Source organism: Syngnathus typhle, linkage group LG8 (genome assembly GCF_033458585.1).
Source record: "Syngnathus typhle isolate RoL2023-S1 ecotype Sweden linkage group LG8, RoL_Styp_1.0, whole genome shotgun sequence".
In the NCBI taxonomy this organism is placed as follows: domain Eukaryota; kingdom Metazoa; phylum Chordata; class Actinopteri; order Syngnathiformes; family Syngnathidae; genus Syngnathus; species Syngnathus typhle.
The window spans coordinates 11,124,426-11,137,976 of record NC_083745.1 but is presented as its reverse complement, the minus strand read 5'-3'; the positions used below and the strand labels follow the sequence as shown (position 1 = coordinate 11,137,976).

The following is a 13,551-nucleotide window of genomic DNA, read 5'->3' as shown; positions in this document are numbered from 1 at the left end:
CAGCCGCCATCGATTGGCGGGTTTCGATTCATTCGGTGATGGATGTGAGAAGACACTCGGAGGCTGCTGGTGGCTTCTGTCACAGCCTGCTTCTTTACAGCTTCCTTCCCCATGATGCACTAAATGGACTTGTGTTTACTTTCTAGAATAGCAGGCAGAAAAAAAAAAACAGTATCTCTTGGGCTCAGAGTGATTGAATACCTTGTACAAGGTCTGGATTTAAGATGTATCAACAATTGATTTCACCATTCTCAGTTGCAATGTGAATTTGGAGCAGAAATGTAATTTCATCTCAGCTATGTATTCTGTCAGGTGGACATACCGTATAATTATATAAAAATTGATTTTTCTAATTGCTTATTTACATAAACTATTGGCTCTCTTGAAGGCCTGTCCATTCATTAAACAATTTGTTTTTTTATTAGACAATTTTTGAAAATTGAATTTTGCCAAATTGTCACAATGAATCGTTTGCCAATTAATCCAACAAGTATTTAATTCAAGCATTGCGGTAGCTTTAGCGTAAAGGCTAGCATTGCTATCTTAGCTTTTGTTAACATTTTTGTGAGCAAATAAAAGGCAATAAAACTGATTTTGACGTTTAACCTTCTCGTCTTCATGGCCAGCGAGTACTCATCAGTCGTCCTCCTCGTTCTCTTTTCATGGTGCAAAATTAGCTTTCCACCCATGACGCTACAAGTCTGCGTTTGGCGTGATCAAAGCCACACCAATGGCCAACGTCATCGTCTCATCTCGTGACTTTGTCTGGTCCTGACTGCAAGGACACCGCTGAAATAAGATCGTAATTATATTTCACTCCTCCAACGGGTGTGAATATTAGAAACAGACGCCCGTGTGATGTATTACAGTTCTCGGACTCCAACTCTTTTATTGCGCTTAATAAACTGTCCAATAAACACAAACTAACAAACATAAACTCGCACACGACTACTTCAGAGAATGCGAGTCAGTTGTGGCTTGTTATGACTAAATACTAATTTAAATCTGTATTTGTTTGATTGTGCGCCAGCAAAGTGAATGCAAATGTCTTTTTGCCCCAACAAAAATGATTTCATTCATCAACATTAGAAAAAAGGCCACTGGGTGCCATTTGTGTTTAAAAGTCAAATAAAATGCAAATGCAGGCTCACAAAAGTTCTTCAATGAAGAAAAGAACAATTACTTGTTGATGGTTATTTTATAATAATGACCAACATTAAAATGAGTCGTAAGAGACTCCGAGACCTCAGGACCGCATACTGCTTTGAATCTAAAGGTTAGCAATGTTTTCCTACTCGTGTGTGTGTTCCATAATAAAGAGCGTGCTGATGGAGCGGCCACCAAGTCCCCGATCAATAACTTCTGGCACGGTGCTAAAGCAAGCACACCATCGTGAACGCGCCCATGAACTCTAGGCCGGGGGGATGGAGTAAGATGAAGATGACAGCGTTGATGTAACGTGTGACGCCGCATCTGGCCAGTTAGCCTTTGACTCATCTTGAACGCTATCAAGGTTGTTGAGTGTTGATTGCACGTCACTCCAAATGGTTCCTGCCTCTTGTGGAAGGTGATGATGTCACTGGAGTCCATTCTTTGAAACAATTCTAAACTAATTGGACGATCAATGGTTTTCAGGGTTTGGTTCTTCCAAATACTGGAATGGACACGGACTTCAAACACTCTATATGCCTCATTCAGCGTTTTGTTTTTTAGCTGCCTTCTTTCACTTTGCCGCCCCCCGCCCCCCGTCTCTCCATTATCACATTGCTCCCGCAGCCTTTTCCCCTTTTCGCTCCCTCTCTGCTGTTCCCATTCCCTGTCTGTCTCGTTAGCCACCGAATTGGCTCGTCTGTGGGACGTGCTGGCAAGGCGTGGTCTCCAGCCCACCTCCCCTCCTGCCCCGTGACTTCATGACCCCCCCCGCCTGTGTCTCAAACATATTCATCCACATCTCTCTCTCTCTTTTTCCAGTAAGCTGATCCCGCGCGCTGGGAAAGAGTAGAGAGGAGTTCCTTTTCTGGAAGGACCCCCGCCAGCCCTCCACCCCTCCCCTCCCCACCTTGAACAGTACACACACTCCCCTGTCAGAGATGTGGAAAGCCTCACTTGATGTCACGCCTGCGAGAGACGTGCATGGTAAAAAGGCAGGAGGGACTGGATCTCTTTTTGTTGTTTTTGTTTTTCCTTCACTGCCACTTTCTCCACTCTCTTTCTTTTTGAGGACTCTTAGGTAGCCTCAGGTGGACACCCTTCCTTCATCACACCTCGTTCGCTCGCTCGCTCTTGCCGTGGGTGCCTACCCCACCCTTGCGAACACACGCCGCTAATTGCCAAGGCAGCCGAGTGGGAGTGGACCTCGATGGTGAAAGAGGAGGAGAGCATCATCTCCTCTCCTCTCAATCACTGTGGCCATGGAGGCGCTCCGCTGACGACGGGCTCCCGCACGCTGGATTAAACGAGGCGCAACAACAAAAAGAAAGTGACTCTCAGCATGAGTGAGGAGGCAAAGGAGAAGACGGCCTCAGGAACAGGAGGAGGGAAAGCGGCTCATCGCAAAAAGAAAGGCAAAAAGGTGAGTTTGTTTTGCTTTCAATAGATGAATGGGAGATTTGGAAACACCTGACAGGTGATGTCTCACGAGCAGTCACCTGCGATCATCCCTAAATCGCTACTAGTCGGGCTGGTTGTCTTCTCGCCCTGGGTGATTGGCTGCAGGAGCGCAGCTATGCAAAGTAGAGGGGGGGCCCTGGGTGGGGGGTCAGGTAGTCAGAGTGATCTGTTGTCCTATCCAACTCTACTTCTGTAATTTGCTGTTGTTTGGCTACTGACATGTTCTCGAGGCGTTCAAGAGGAAGCCGCGCAAACATGTTTTGACTTATGACTTGGAATGTTGACCTGCGTGCGTACGCGTCATCACCTTTTTTTTGTTCTTTAGTGAACACAAACCCAGCCGTGTATTTTTCCAGTCTAAACAAACCTAAAAAGCTGCGCTTATCTCTTTTCTCTTTATTCGCGTCTGGCAGGACGAGAAGGGAAGAGGCTTAAAGCTTTATTTGGGGTTGGCCCTTGAGATGTTGGATTTATTGGACAGGAGGCAAAGAGCAGAACGCGCAAGATTGCCGCCATACATTTTAACAAGGTTGTTGGGTGTGTTGCTCACAAGCGGCGCACTCCTTGCTTTGGCTTCCAATTAAATTTACGGGCACTTTGTATGTGTCAAAACCTCATGTGGTGCAAAAAAAAAAAATCCCAGCCGTCTCTGAATGTCAACGCCGGTGGGCTCAAATTCCATCAAAACAAATGAGGCCTGAACAAAAAAAAAAAATCGGATTCAAATCGACATCCGGATGATGAATGCCGTTCTCTCATAAAGGCTGGAATTTTCCAAAAACTGCCTCGTTTCACTTGCCCTGTAGGCTTTTAAAAAATCTATTTATATTGATTGATCAATTTATGTCGGCGGTGTGACGATCAATCAACAACTAATTGATTACTAAATTAATCAACAATGATGAATTGATTATTTTTATAATCAAATAATTGTTTATATACATTTTTTATTCAAAATTGTCCAAATCCTTCAAATCTCACCTTGTCAACAATTTATACTGTCCAATCTCTGTCAGCCTCCATGAGAGGAGACTGATTATATTTGTAATAAAACATTTGCATTTACTTTAGAGAAACAATGATCAGATACTCCGCCCATTATGGACCAAAGCTGTAATTGAGCCATGAAAACTGAACCACGCCATATCGAATCAAATCCTAATCCCACCAAATTGAGCCATATTCGAATCATATTCCACCCAAATGTATATATTGTCCCCAAAAAAATCAGCCCTAATTGCAATAGTCCAATGAAAAGTGGACTTTCCCCTGCTGCTGTTCTTTTTTCTCGACCAGAGTGGAGGCTATGCAAGATGAAATATTAAATCTCTGAGGCCGCTATTTTAAGCGTTTTGCTGCACGGGCTTCATCTTCCATCGGAAGTTGCAGTGCAGGTTGGTTGAACTGAACCAACAGGATCATCAAAGTTGCCCACCGACGTATCTTCTTCCTCAGCCGGCCGCCGTTCGCTTATCTCGCTCACGCAGGCTCCGCTCTACCGCCACCGAGAGCACCCAACAGCTCCGAAAATCATGCATATTGATGATGTCTTTTCTTTTCTTTTTTTGGTCCCGCTTTGCTTCCGTTTGTCGGTTTGTTGTCGTCTGGTCATCGCGTGCGCATGCGCGTATGTCGCATCACGACTACGCCAGATGTGTTCATGATTGTAACCATGGCAACTCGGCTCTCTTTGGAGCGAAAGATGTCGAGGGTGAACGAGAGGAGGAGGGAGTGGAATTAAAGAAAAAGAGAGAGGGAGAAGAAGAAGATGAGGAAGCGGAGACTATGTTGCTTGAACTTGTTGGCCAGGAGAGGGAAATGTTAAATTTTAATGTCTGTCTGTCTGTCTGTTCGCCGCCATAGAAGATTTCCTACTTTCAACAAGAAACTCCAAAGCTCTCCAACCGAGCATCTAGTTGAATCAGAATCTCACGGACTTGAGCCAAATCAAACGGTTCCATTTAAAACCGAAAAACGTCCGTGAATTGAGTGGCACCCTTTGCACACCCTTTGTATTGTTTGATATTTTCTTCCAGCCTTAGTGTTGTCTTTTGGGGGATGTGACAAACATCTCGCTTTTCTCCCTGGTCGTTTCTTGTGCCTAACGAAATGCTTTGGGCCATCTTGCCCCCTGAGATGCACACGACTGCTGGAAAGAAGCTTTCAAAGCGGGATGACACATGACGTGCGCCCCAGACGGCCGCCATGCCGACGTGCTGCTAGACGATGTTCCTCCGACGACGTGCCTGCGTGTGTGTGTCCTTGTGTGTGCGCGCGCGCGCGTTTGACTATGTGCGTGTGTGTGCTTTTTGATATTCACATTAGACTTAATGGACTTAGATCACGTCCTTAAGAGGGCCTGATTGTGCATGATCGGCAATTGCAAGAGACTTTATGGCGATATCAAGTCCGGCAAACGCGCGTGCCCGTTAGCGTGACGTCGTCGTTCCGTCCTGTAGAGGTTACGCAAGATGAAAATTGAGCATGGATGATGCCAAAAAGAACATCCGTGAGATTTCTTACATAAATGTGCTCCATCAGGTGTCGATCGAGCGGAGGTGTGAGCGAGCGCATGCACGTGTGGGCTTCCCCCTCATCTAAATGAGCGCATGCATGTGTAGGTGGGCTCTTCCTGCCTTTGCCTTTTGGGTCCTGGCCTGCATGGGAGACAAGGCGGGGGTTGGCCTGCTCAAGCTCCATCATTCTCTGAGGAACATCAGTGAGAATGTGGAGAATAGGTGTGATGGAGAGGAGAGTGGGGAGGGGGCTGCGAAGTGGAAGGAGGGCGTGGTGTTGACAATTTTCATTTGGATGGGAGGGTGTTTGTGTCTAAAATGGCCGCTTCTATAGTGAGTCCTCACCGGCAACAGGTGAAAATCCAAAAATAACTTTTTTAGCCACTCGGCCATGATTTTATGTCTTAAGCTCTAAATGAGTGGACATTGTAGCTTTAAAGGCGCCAAAATGGAAGCCTTTGTTGAGCTTGCCGGTGATTTTGCCGAAAGCAGTTCGAGGTAAGCCTTGAGAGCCCAACTCAGGAGTGAAGAGTGTGCAGCTAATCAAAGCAAAGGCCAAAACGAGGGCTTGCCACTCTCCTCCACTCGTCCCATCTCGCCGCTCGGCCTGCCCTGCCATCAGCGTGTGCACTTTTTTTTATGTTCGCTTTGCAAGAATAAATCGATAACACAGAGAGCTCAGCACATTTGAAATGGCTTTCTCTCGCCGCATGTGAGATGTTGTTGGCGAAAGGCTTCGGCCGGTGAGCGACTTCGTTTCCAAGTGATCCCTTTTTCATCCGTTCTCCTTTCCACTTCATCTAAAAAGGTTTTGATGGTTTTTGTTGACATCAAAGTCATGGGCTCTTGCTACGTCCTGAACAGAAATGGCTTAACAGAACGGCTTCACTTTACTTTTGTCTGTAAATGTTATGTAGACAGTATTTATTTCAATGTTCTTATGCAATCAAATCACAACAATCATGGAGAACAATTCTGATATTGTTAAGTTTTATACCGTTTAATTCATTGCTTGTTTATAATAACAAATATGTGAAAAACAACAAATAACCATATTAAATGGATTTTTGGGGGAGGGGGGGCTCCCGATTACATAATTGTTCCAAATGGTTCAGTATCTTGTACTATAGCTGCAATGTGAGGAACATTTTCCAGTATTTTCCTGGATGCACTCGCATGGTTATTTTCTGTGCAAGCATCTGCTCTTGCCTCATTATGGCAGCCTCTTCCGCTTCCCACTCTGATTTCACTACCCCACCACCCACCCATTTCAAAGGGAAAGGGAGAAAGAAGAACTAGAGTTGCACTGTTGGATTTGTTAAAAAAAAAATCTCAAGAATTTGGGATCCTCTTTGGGCTTCCTCTGGCTCAGCGTTGCCATGGCAACTACTCAACACCAGCAAGTGGGACAACAAAAGCTTTTTATTCTGTGCCAAACGAAAGCGCTTTATGGCCGACGTTTTGTCTGTCGACCCCGTTGTGACTGTCGCCGCTCGATTTGTGGCGGCCCTTTTAGAAAGATTTATTTCTTTGCTGGGAAACTCACCTGACTTCATATTTCTGTGATGGTGCACACAGGGAATGAGAAGGATGAAGATGAGAAGCTGTGCCAGTGAAATTTAACAGAAGCTCCACAGCGCTTCGCAATGTTACATAACCTTGCGAGCAAAATGTCCCGCGTCCTGAGATCAACCTTAGTGAAACTTTCCAAGAACCCAAATGCTTTCCCCCACCTTTCTTTCTGGTCTCATGCTTTGGATTTGCCAGCAGCTGCTTTGTCTGCAGGTGTTGGGCCGTCCGTCACCCGACGCCGCCCGCTCGCTTTTCTCTGTCACATCCATCCATCCCTTCTCTAAGCCATTGACTTTAACGAGCGGGCCCAGCTTTTCCTCGGGCTCGGAGTCGCCCGGCGACACGAATCTAAAGTTGTTATCGCTGTTCGACCGGACGCCTTCATTTATGACGGTCTCTGAGCAAACAGCTGATGTAATGAGCCAAAAAATTTAAAAGTTGCAGGCCGCCATCGGATAGTGATGAATTATGTAAATCCAATCCACACTCACTACTAAATACTACTACTAAACAGCTTGCAATATAATTTATAAAGTTGTTTGAGTGGAGTAAGATTTGAAAATACACTTGTTCATCGGTGTGTTGATTCTGTGAAATACCCTGCGTGCTTGCGTGCGGTTAGCTAATGCGCTAACATTCGCCTAATGTGACAACCTCCAGCTGTGAGGGTGTGAGCCGGCTAATGAGATAGCCTCTGGATGTGTGTGTGTGATGTGTGTGTACATACGTGTGTGGAGAAATGGCAGGTCGCAGAAGGTGTGCGAGTGCCTTCGAGCCTTTCACAGAGCTGCCTTTAAATAAGGAAAAAGGATGATTAGGAGTAAGGGCAAGGTCAGGAAGAGATGAAAGAATCGGGTTCGTAGGAAGGAAAGATGAGTGAATGCAGAGCTGAGGTGTCCAGGAAGGGGATGGAGTGTTCCATCACTGGACTCGTGAATAAATCACTGCTGAGATCTCATGCGGAATGTCGTCTCAGTTCCGACGTGCCCCAGATGGCCGAGAACTTGCCAAGTCGTAATTCCCCAGTTGAGGAGGTTTTCCCATTGGCCTTGTCCAACGGCAATTATCCAAACACAAGCAGGACATTTTTTTGATGATGACCTGCACCTTTGTTGAATTTTCTTTTTTTTCCCCTAAAAACCAGATTAGCACTTGTCTGAGTATTGTTATATGGTTTGGTGCTCTGTTTGTCTTCAAACTTTTGTAGTTTCACTATATCAATGCTAATCTTATAAGCCCGTCTATGGTGTTTTGTATGATGCGTTAGCATTAAGATAGAAAACTTCCATATGTAAACTTAATCTGGGAGTGGCAATAAAAAGCTTGAAGCAAGCACACGGCACTTTTTTGAAACATTTTTCGATCCTTCGGACCTTGGAAAATTCGCAACTTGGTTCACTCTGAATTCAGGGTGGCATTATAGAAGAAAAAAATCAGCAGAGAAGCCGAGTGATGACTAATTGATGCTATAAAGCATGTAGCATGTATGTGAAACATTAAAAGCGCAGGAATATGTTACGTAATCAAAGATGAGGGAAAATGTCGACAGCCAACGACGGAGTCGTGTGGGAGCTCGCCGGGGGAGAAACCATTTCCTTCCGAGGCGTCATGAAACGACGACATTGCCGTCCTCATCATGACCGAGACGCAGAGCGACGGAACGCTTCTGCTTCTCCGCTCTGATTTCTTGCTATCTCTCGTTCGCTTTCTTGCAGTTCTTTGATGAGAGATGCTTGTGCGCCCCTAATTAACAGCATGCTGGACTCAGAGGAGAAATAATGTCAACAAGTCATACAGGACTAATCCTCAGCCCTCTCGAGTTCTTGCTGACACAAGAAACAAGATCTGTGGCTTAGATGGTGATAGCTGAACCGCATTTCAAAGCCCCCACCCCGCCACCCCCCCATTCATCATGAACATTTGATGATTCAAACTGTGTCAACATCCAAAAGTTCTCGTCAGCGTCCTCGTAAAAGCACCGCGAGAGGCTCTCCCTCCGGCCAAGAAGCATTTGGCCGTCTCCTAAGTGGAAGTGGCAGCTAATTGTCTATTTAGCCAGCACGGTCACAGTCACAAGCGCATGAAAACAGAATTAGTATTGACCCCGAGCCACCGGGTGGCCGTGTAATCTCGCGCGGCAAACCGTGCGAGTGCACGTGCTGGCCGCTCCAGCCGACGTGACTGGCGAGCCGCCGCTGGAATTAACAGTCAATGAGAAATTAAACATCCACCGTGTCGCCATCTTTAATCTGGACAAGTGTGGAATGAGGGATTTGGGAGGGAATAAGATCAGAGAGCACGGATCATCCTCGTTCATCTTCTCATTCCATCGTCAAGAGCAAGCAGCTAATTGCAGCCGTCAAACTGAGGCTGCTAATCTGTGCCAGTAGAACGTTCGCAAAGACGTCGTCGCATACCTCAATTGGAAACGAGATTATCGGAAGCATGGGCGAAAAGCGCTTTCAGTGGCAAAAAAACTGTATTACTTACGGGACCTTTATTTCCGAGCTCCGTGTTCACTTTCCCGCCATTTTGCAGAATTCATTTTTTTATATTTAATAATTCTGTTTGGGCGCACACATTACATGTCACGCATTAGGTCACACTCGCCATAGATATTTTCCAACGCATTTCATTCATCACAATGAGTGCAGTTGGACTGAGCCTACTTGGGGCACACCTCCAGCTGCCCCATTTCTCACAAGTACGATTCTGTCTTCATAATTTAGCTTTTGAGTAAGACCAAGGCCGCTGAGCAAATATGGACCTGACGTGGCGACCGCCCCTTCCTTTCTCACTTTTGAATGTGCCAGTGAATAATAATGAAAAGATGATATCCATCCGCTGTCTGACCTCCTTTTGTGACTCCTGCTGCTGCACCAGCTTCGTTCCCTTGCCTGGCTGTGAAAACCCGAAGGAGGGTGGGGTGGGTTGATGGGCAGGGGGGTATTTTCAACTAAAAGAAGGAGCAGACGTGAACGCAGACGTGCACTTTGTAGCGGGAAGGCGGCGAGGCTGTCTCTTTTGTTTCACTACTTTTATTGAGTCAGGCGCCATTAAAAAAATGTCACGGCGCTCCGCCGGAAAAAAATATCACTGCAGAGTCGTTTTTGCACGTCCTGTAATTATTTTTGCCTCCCAAAATTTCTGACTTCAATGTCAAGGTGCCATGCCAGATGTCGGGGCCAAATTAACCCACACTGATAACGGTTTACAGAAGTGGAAAGAAATCCCGTTGAGTTGTTTTTGTATGAACTCGTATGTCCATTTTGTGGCTCACAAGGAGTTCTGAAATTCCGCTGGTGCATTTGTATTTGGGGCAAACAGACTTCAGGAAAACATTTAAAATCCCCAGCAAAATAGTCACACTTTAACAGGCTATGTAAACCGGATTGTGGTTTTAATCTGAATTCAAACCGTTTTCACAGTAAACCGGATTGTGGTTTTAATCTGAATTCAAACTGTTTTCACAGTAAATCGGATTGTGGTTTTAACCTGAATTCAAACCTTTTTCACAGTAAACCGGATTGTGGTTTTAATCTGAATTCAAACCGTTTTCACAGTAAACCGGATTGTGGTTTTAATCTGAATTCAAACCGTTTTCACAGTAAATCGGATTGTGGTTTTAATCTGAATTCAAACCGTTTTCACAGTGGCGCATAATGGCGGCGGTGGCCTTGCTCTGTTGTCTGTGAGGTTGTGACCTCCTTTTCAGCTCTTGAGAGGCTCATTTGTTGATCTGCTAACCAGATTAGCACTTGTCTGATTAAGTGGCCGCAACCGCCGTTGCCGTCCGCGGCTTCGCGCGACATGTCGGCGTGCCGGCGTTGTCATGGTCAGCTGCTTTTGACTTGTCTTTGATGCACTCTTGCTCCTTTGGAGTGGTCACAGATGGCCGTGATGAAGTGAAGATGCAAAGAGTTGTAAAGGTGAGATTCGCATGTAGACCTCTGATGTAACAGGATTGGCTTGTCTTCTCTCGGGAGGCCAAGAGTTAGAGTTAGTCGGTCAGTTGTGTGTTTTGTTTAACAGCAAGTCCAGCTTGTAAAGGGATCCAGACAAGTTTTTAAATCAAAATTAGGGTCGTGTCTTTTGATTGTTTATGTGTATTCGAGAAATGTCTTAAAGGGCCTTTTTGTTTTGTTGCCTTCTCTCTCCCATTGACATCTTATCCTGAACTCAAAGAAAAAAAAAGTGGTATCGTTGCCATGGGAACCGTTATTTTCTTCCTTACAAGCCACTATCAACAGAAATTCATTTCTGTATTAAAATGGGTCATTGGTCTTGTGCTAATTTCCAGTCTGAAACCTGATATAAATTATGAACAACCCCCGAGGCCCCTCGGAGGCTTGCTTTTAACCCCTCGACCTCGTCCCCTTTTCAATTCAGCCTCTGCCTGAGTGGCCATGACAGGTTGAGCTCTGGGGACGGGAAGGTGAGGACACACTTTGGAGAAGGAGATGTGCACCACCGTTGTCGATAGAGCCACGCATGGCTGGCCAAAAGTGCCCGCCGGTGCCAGAAACTGGGGAGTGGGTCACCGGCAGGCGCGGCGTTATCTGGTCGTGACCACCCCAACATCTAAGGCAATAATTTGACAAACGTGATTCTGAGGTGCTTTCATACATGTACGTATAACTTTGCACGTGTCATCTCACGACCAGTCGTTATAATGAGCCATTGTGCCACCCTAACGAGAAGTTTCTAGCTTGGACGGCGGCGGGGAGTAAGCGACGCGCATCTGCGGCCTCAGCCCCAACGCTCCCTGACTCCATCCAATCAGTCGCACCGTCAAGCGGAGCGACATATCTGCAGATATACATACGCTGATGCGAGACCGGAGGCCCCAGCTGTCAAGGCGGAGCAGCAACGGATGGGCGGTGGCTGGGAGATGCCGCTCGGCCAAAATGAGTGGGAGGGGAGAAAGCGGGCGGCGTTTGCTTATCAAACATGGCAGGATCTCTCGGTTTTTGTGGCTGACGGGCTTTGATAGGTCTCCGCTTTGCTTCTGTCTCTCAGTGTTATTGCGTTGAGTGACGGAGCGCGTGATTGCTTCAGTGCGAGACGCGGCCTTATCGGAGTTGATTTCCGTTCTAGCGGACGGTGGCATGAACCGCGGAGCTGTCAAATGACTTTCTGGTGGGAAGGGGAGTGTTCTACTTCCAGTACAATAAGTGCTTCAAGCCACATTTTAGTTCTTGTTGTTGTGTGTCATGCACGTTGACTGACAGCCGGCTCAATTGTACAGTACACGGGTGCCTTGGCACACAAGTTCATCACCACACTTGTAAAACACACACACACACACAATGTTGTTCTAATGTTATTTTAATCTGCCTGAGGGTGATACAAGAAGGACTCAGCTGATCTCTCAGCTACTCAGTCCGGTATTAATATTAGTGTTTTTTACAAGATAATCAATATATATGAAGAGAAAATTACTGACTTCAATCTTTACTTTAGTCAGGTTTGTTAACAGAGGTTAAAGAGGTTGTTGCAAGCTATCACACAGTTTTGTTATGCTAGAAAATTAGCATCTTTACCAGTTGCCTATTGTATAATATAAACTCTAACCTCGTGTTGACCATCAGCTGCTGGCCATTGCTAGCTACGCCACTAACAGCTAGCTATCTTATAACATTCTCAACATTTTAATTTTCCATGAATACTTGAAGGTTGCTATATACATCCAAGCTATTATGATTATTATTGCTATTATTATGAAGCAGGTTGCAGAACCTGCGCAGTCGACCACCCAACCATCTCATTTGCATCCAATTAAGAGCCCATTTGTAACCTTTAGGCGCTCATTCGTTAGCACATCAGGCGCTTAGCTGCCATTTAATCACACTCTCCTCTTAATCAACGAATCAATTGCCCATTACTTTCCATTCACTCCTGAGCCTTCAGCTCACCTTGACATTTTGGACAATTTGAGGCTTTGAGCTGACTGATGTTGGCATTTAGTAGCAGCGGATATTAATTAGAATAGTTAGCCGTGATATTTGCATTATAGGCCATTGTTGCTTTATCCCAGGAACTTGCGAGTAAGAGAATTAAATTTGGACTGTTCCTGCTGCTGTCCTTTTTCTGTTGGGTGGGGCAATACAGTTCTTTGCCCCCACCCCAAAAAAACAAGGCAATGAATCCTGCCTAGCAACAAGTGACTGTAATTAAACAAAATATTTTCTTTTGAGAAATCATTTTCAAAGTATTACTCCCAACTTGCATGTTACAACTTGTCGCAACAAATTGTACATGCTGGTTGAGCATCGCGTGTTGTGAAATCAAGAGCAGCCCACAAGCCAAAAGGCCTTAAGTGTGTTGGCACCACCTTCATCTTTCCATTGATGGCCGAGAATTATAGTTTGCTGTAAATGTATCCGCGCGTTTGGAATAATATACTACAAACTCCAAATGCTGAGACTGAGCCCGACCTTTGCTCTGGAATCGATGCAGAAGTGCAGCGTGTGTACGCCGACGGCGGCCCAGCGCGAGGTCTCCTCAGGCACGACCATTCTTGGCACGTCTCCGCCATCCATCACGCCGGGGGGGAAACACGACACCGGCAGAGGATGTTCCGCCGGCTCACAGCCACTCTCACACCGCCGTCACATTTTCAGCGTTGGTGCGCTCCCTGCAGCACAAGCTCGCGTTGACTCTGAAAACAAATTCAAACAAAAGAAGAACCTCAAAAACAAACGACCTGTAATGACAATTCACGCCAATTGTAACCCCGCTTGCCACGGCGACACCCCAACACCCGTGGACCTCCCCGCAGACATGGAGATGACTGGTGGAGAGGAAGCATGCGGCCAGCGCATTCCGGCATATGGCATGCCGACCCACTGAC

The 13,551-nt window shown here is 46.0% G+C and overlaps 1 protein-coding gene across 13 annotated transcripts in view; it reads left to right on the top strand.

Moving 5' to 3' along the window:
- The first annotated feature begins 2,091 nt into the window (after positions 1-2,091).
- Positions 2,092-13,551, top strand: part of LOC133158725 (ankyrin-3-like) — a 69,736-nt gene continuing 58,276 nt past the window's right edge. For 10 of the 13 annotated variants that reach the window (XM_061286116.1, XM_061286111.1, XM_061286115.1 and 7 more), the window contains exon 1: positions 2,092-2,572. In XM_061286116.1, the coding sequence (XP_061142100.1) occupies positions 2,492-2,572 (81 nt within the window). In that variant the 5' untranslated portion in view covers positions 2,092-2,491. The remainder of the gene's footprint in view (positions 2,573-13,551) is intronic. The other 3 variants (XM_061286113.1, XM_061286112.1, XM_061286106.1) reach the window with 1 other exon arrangement.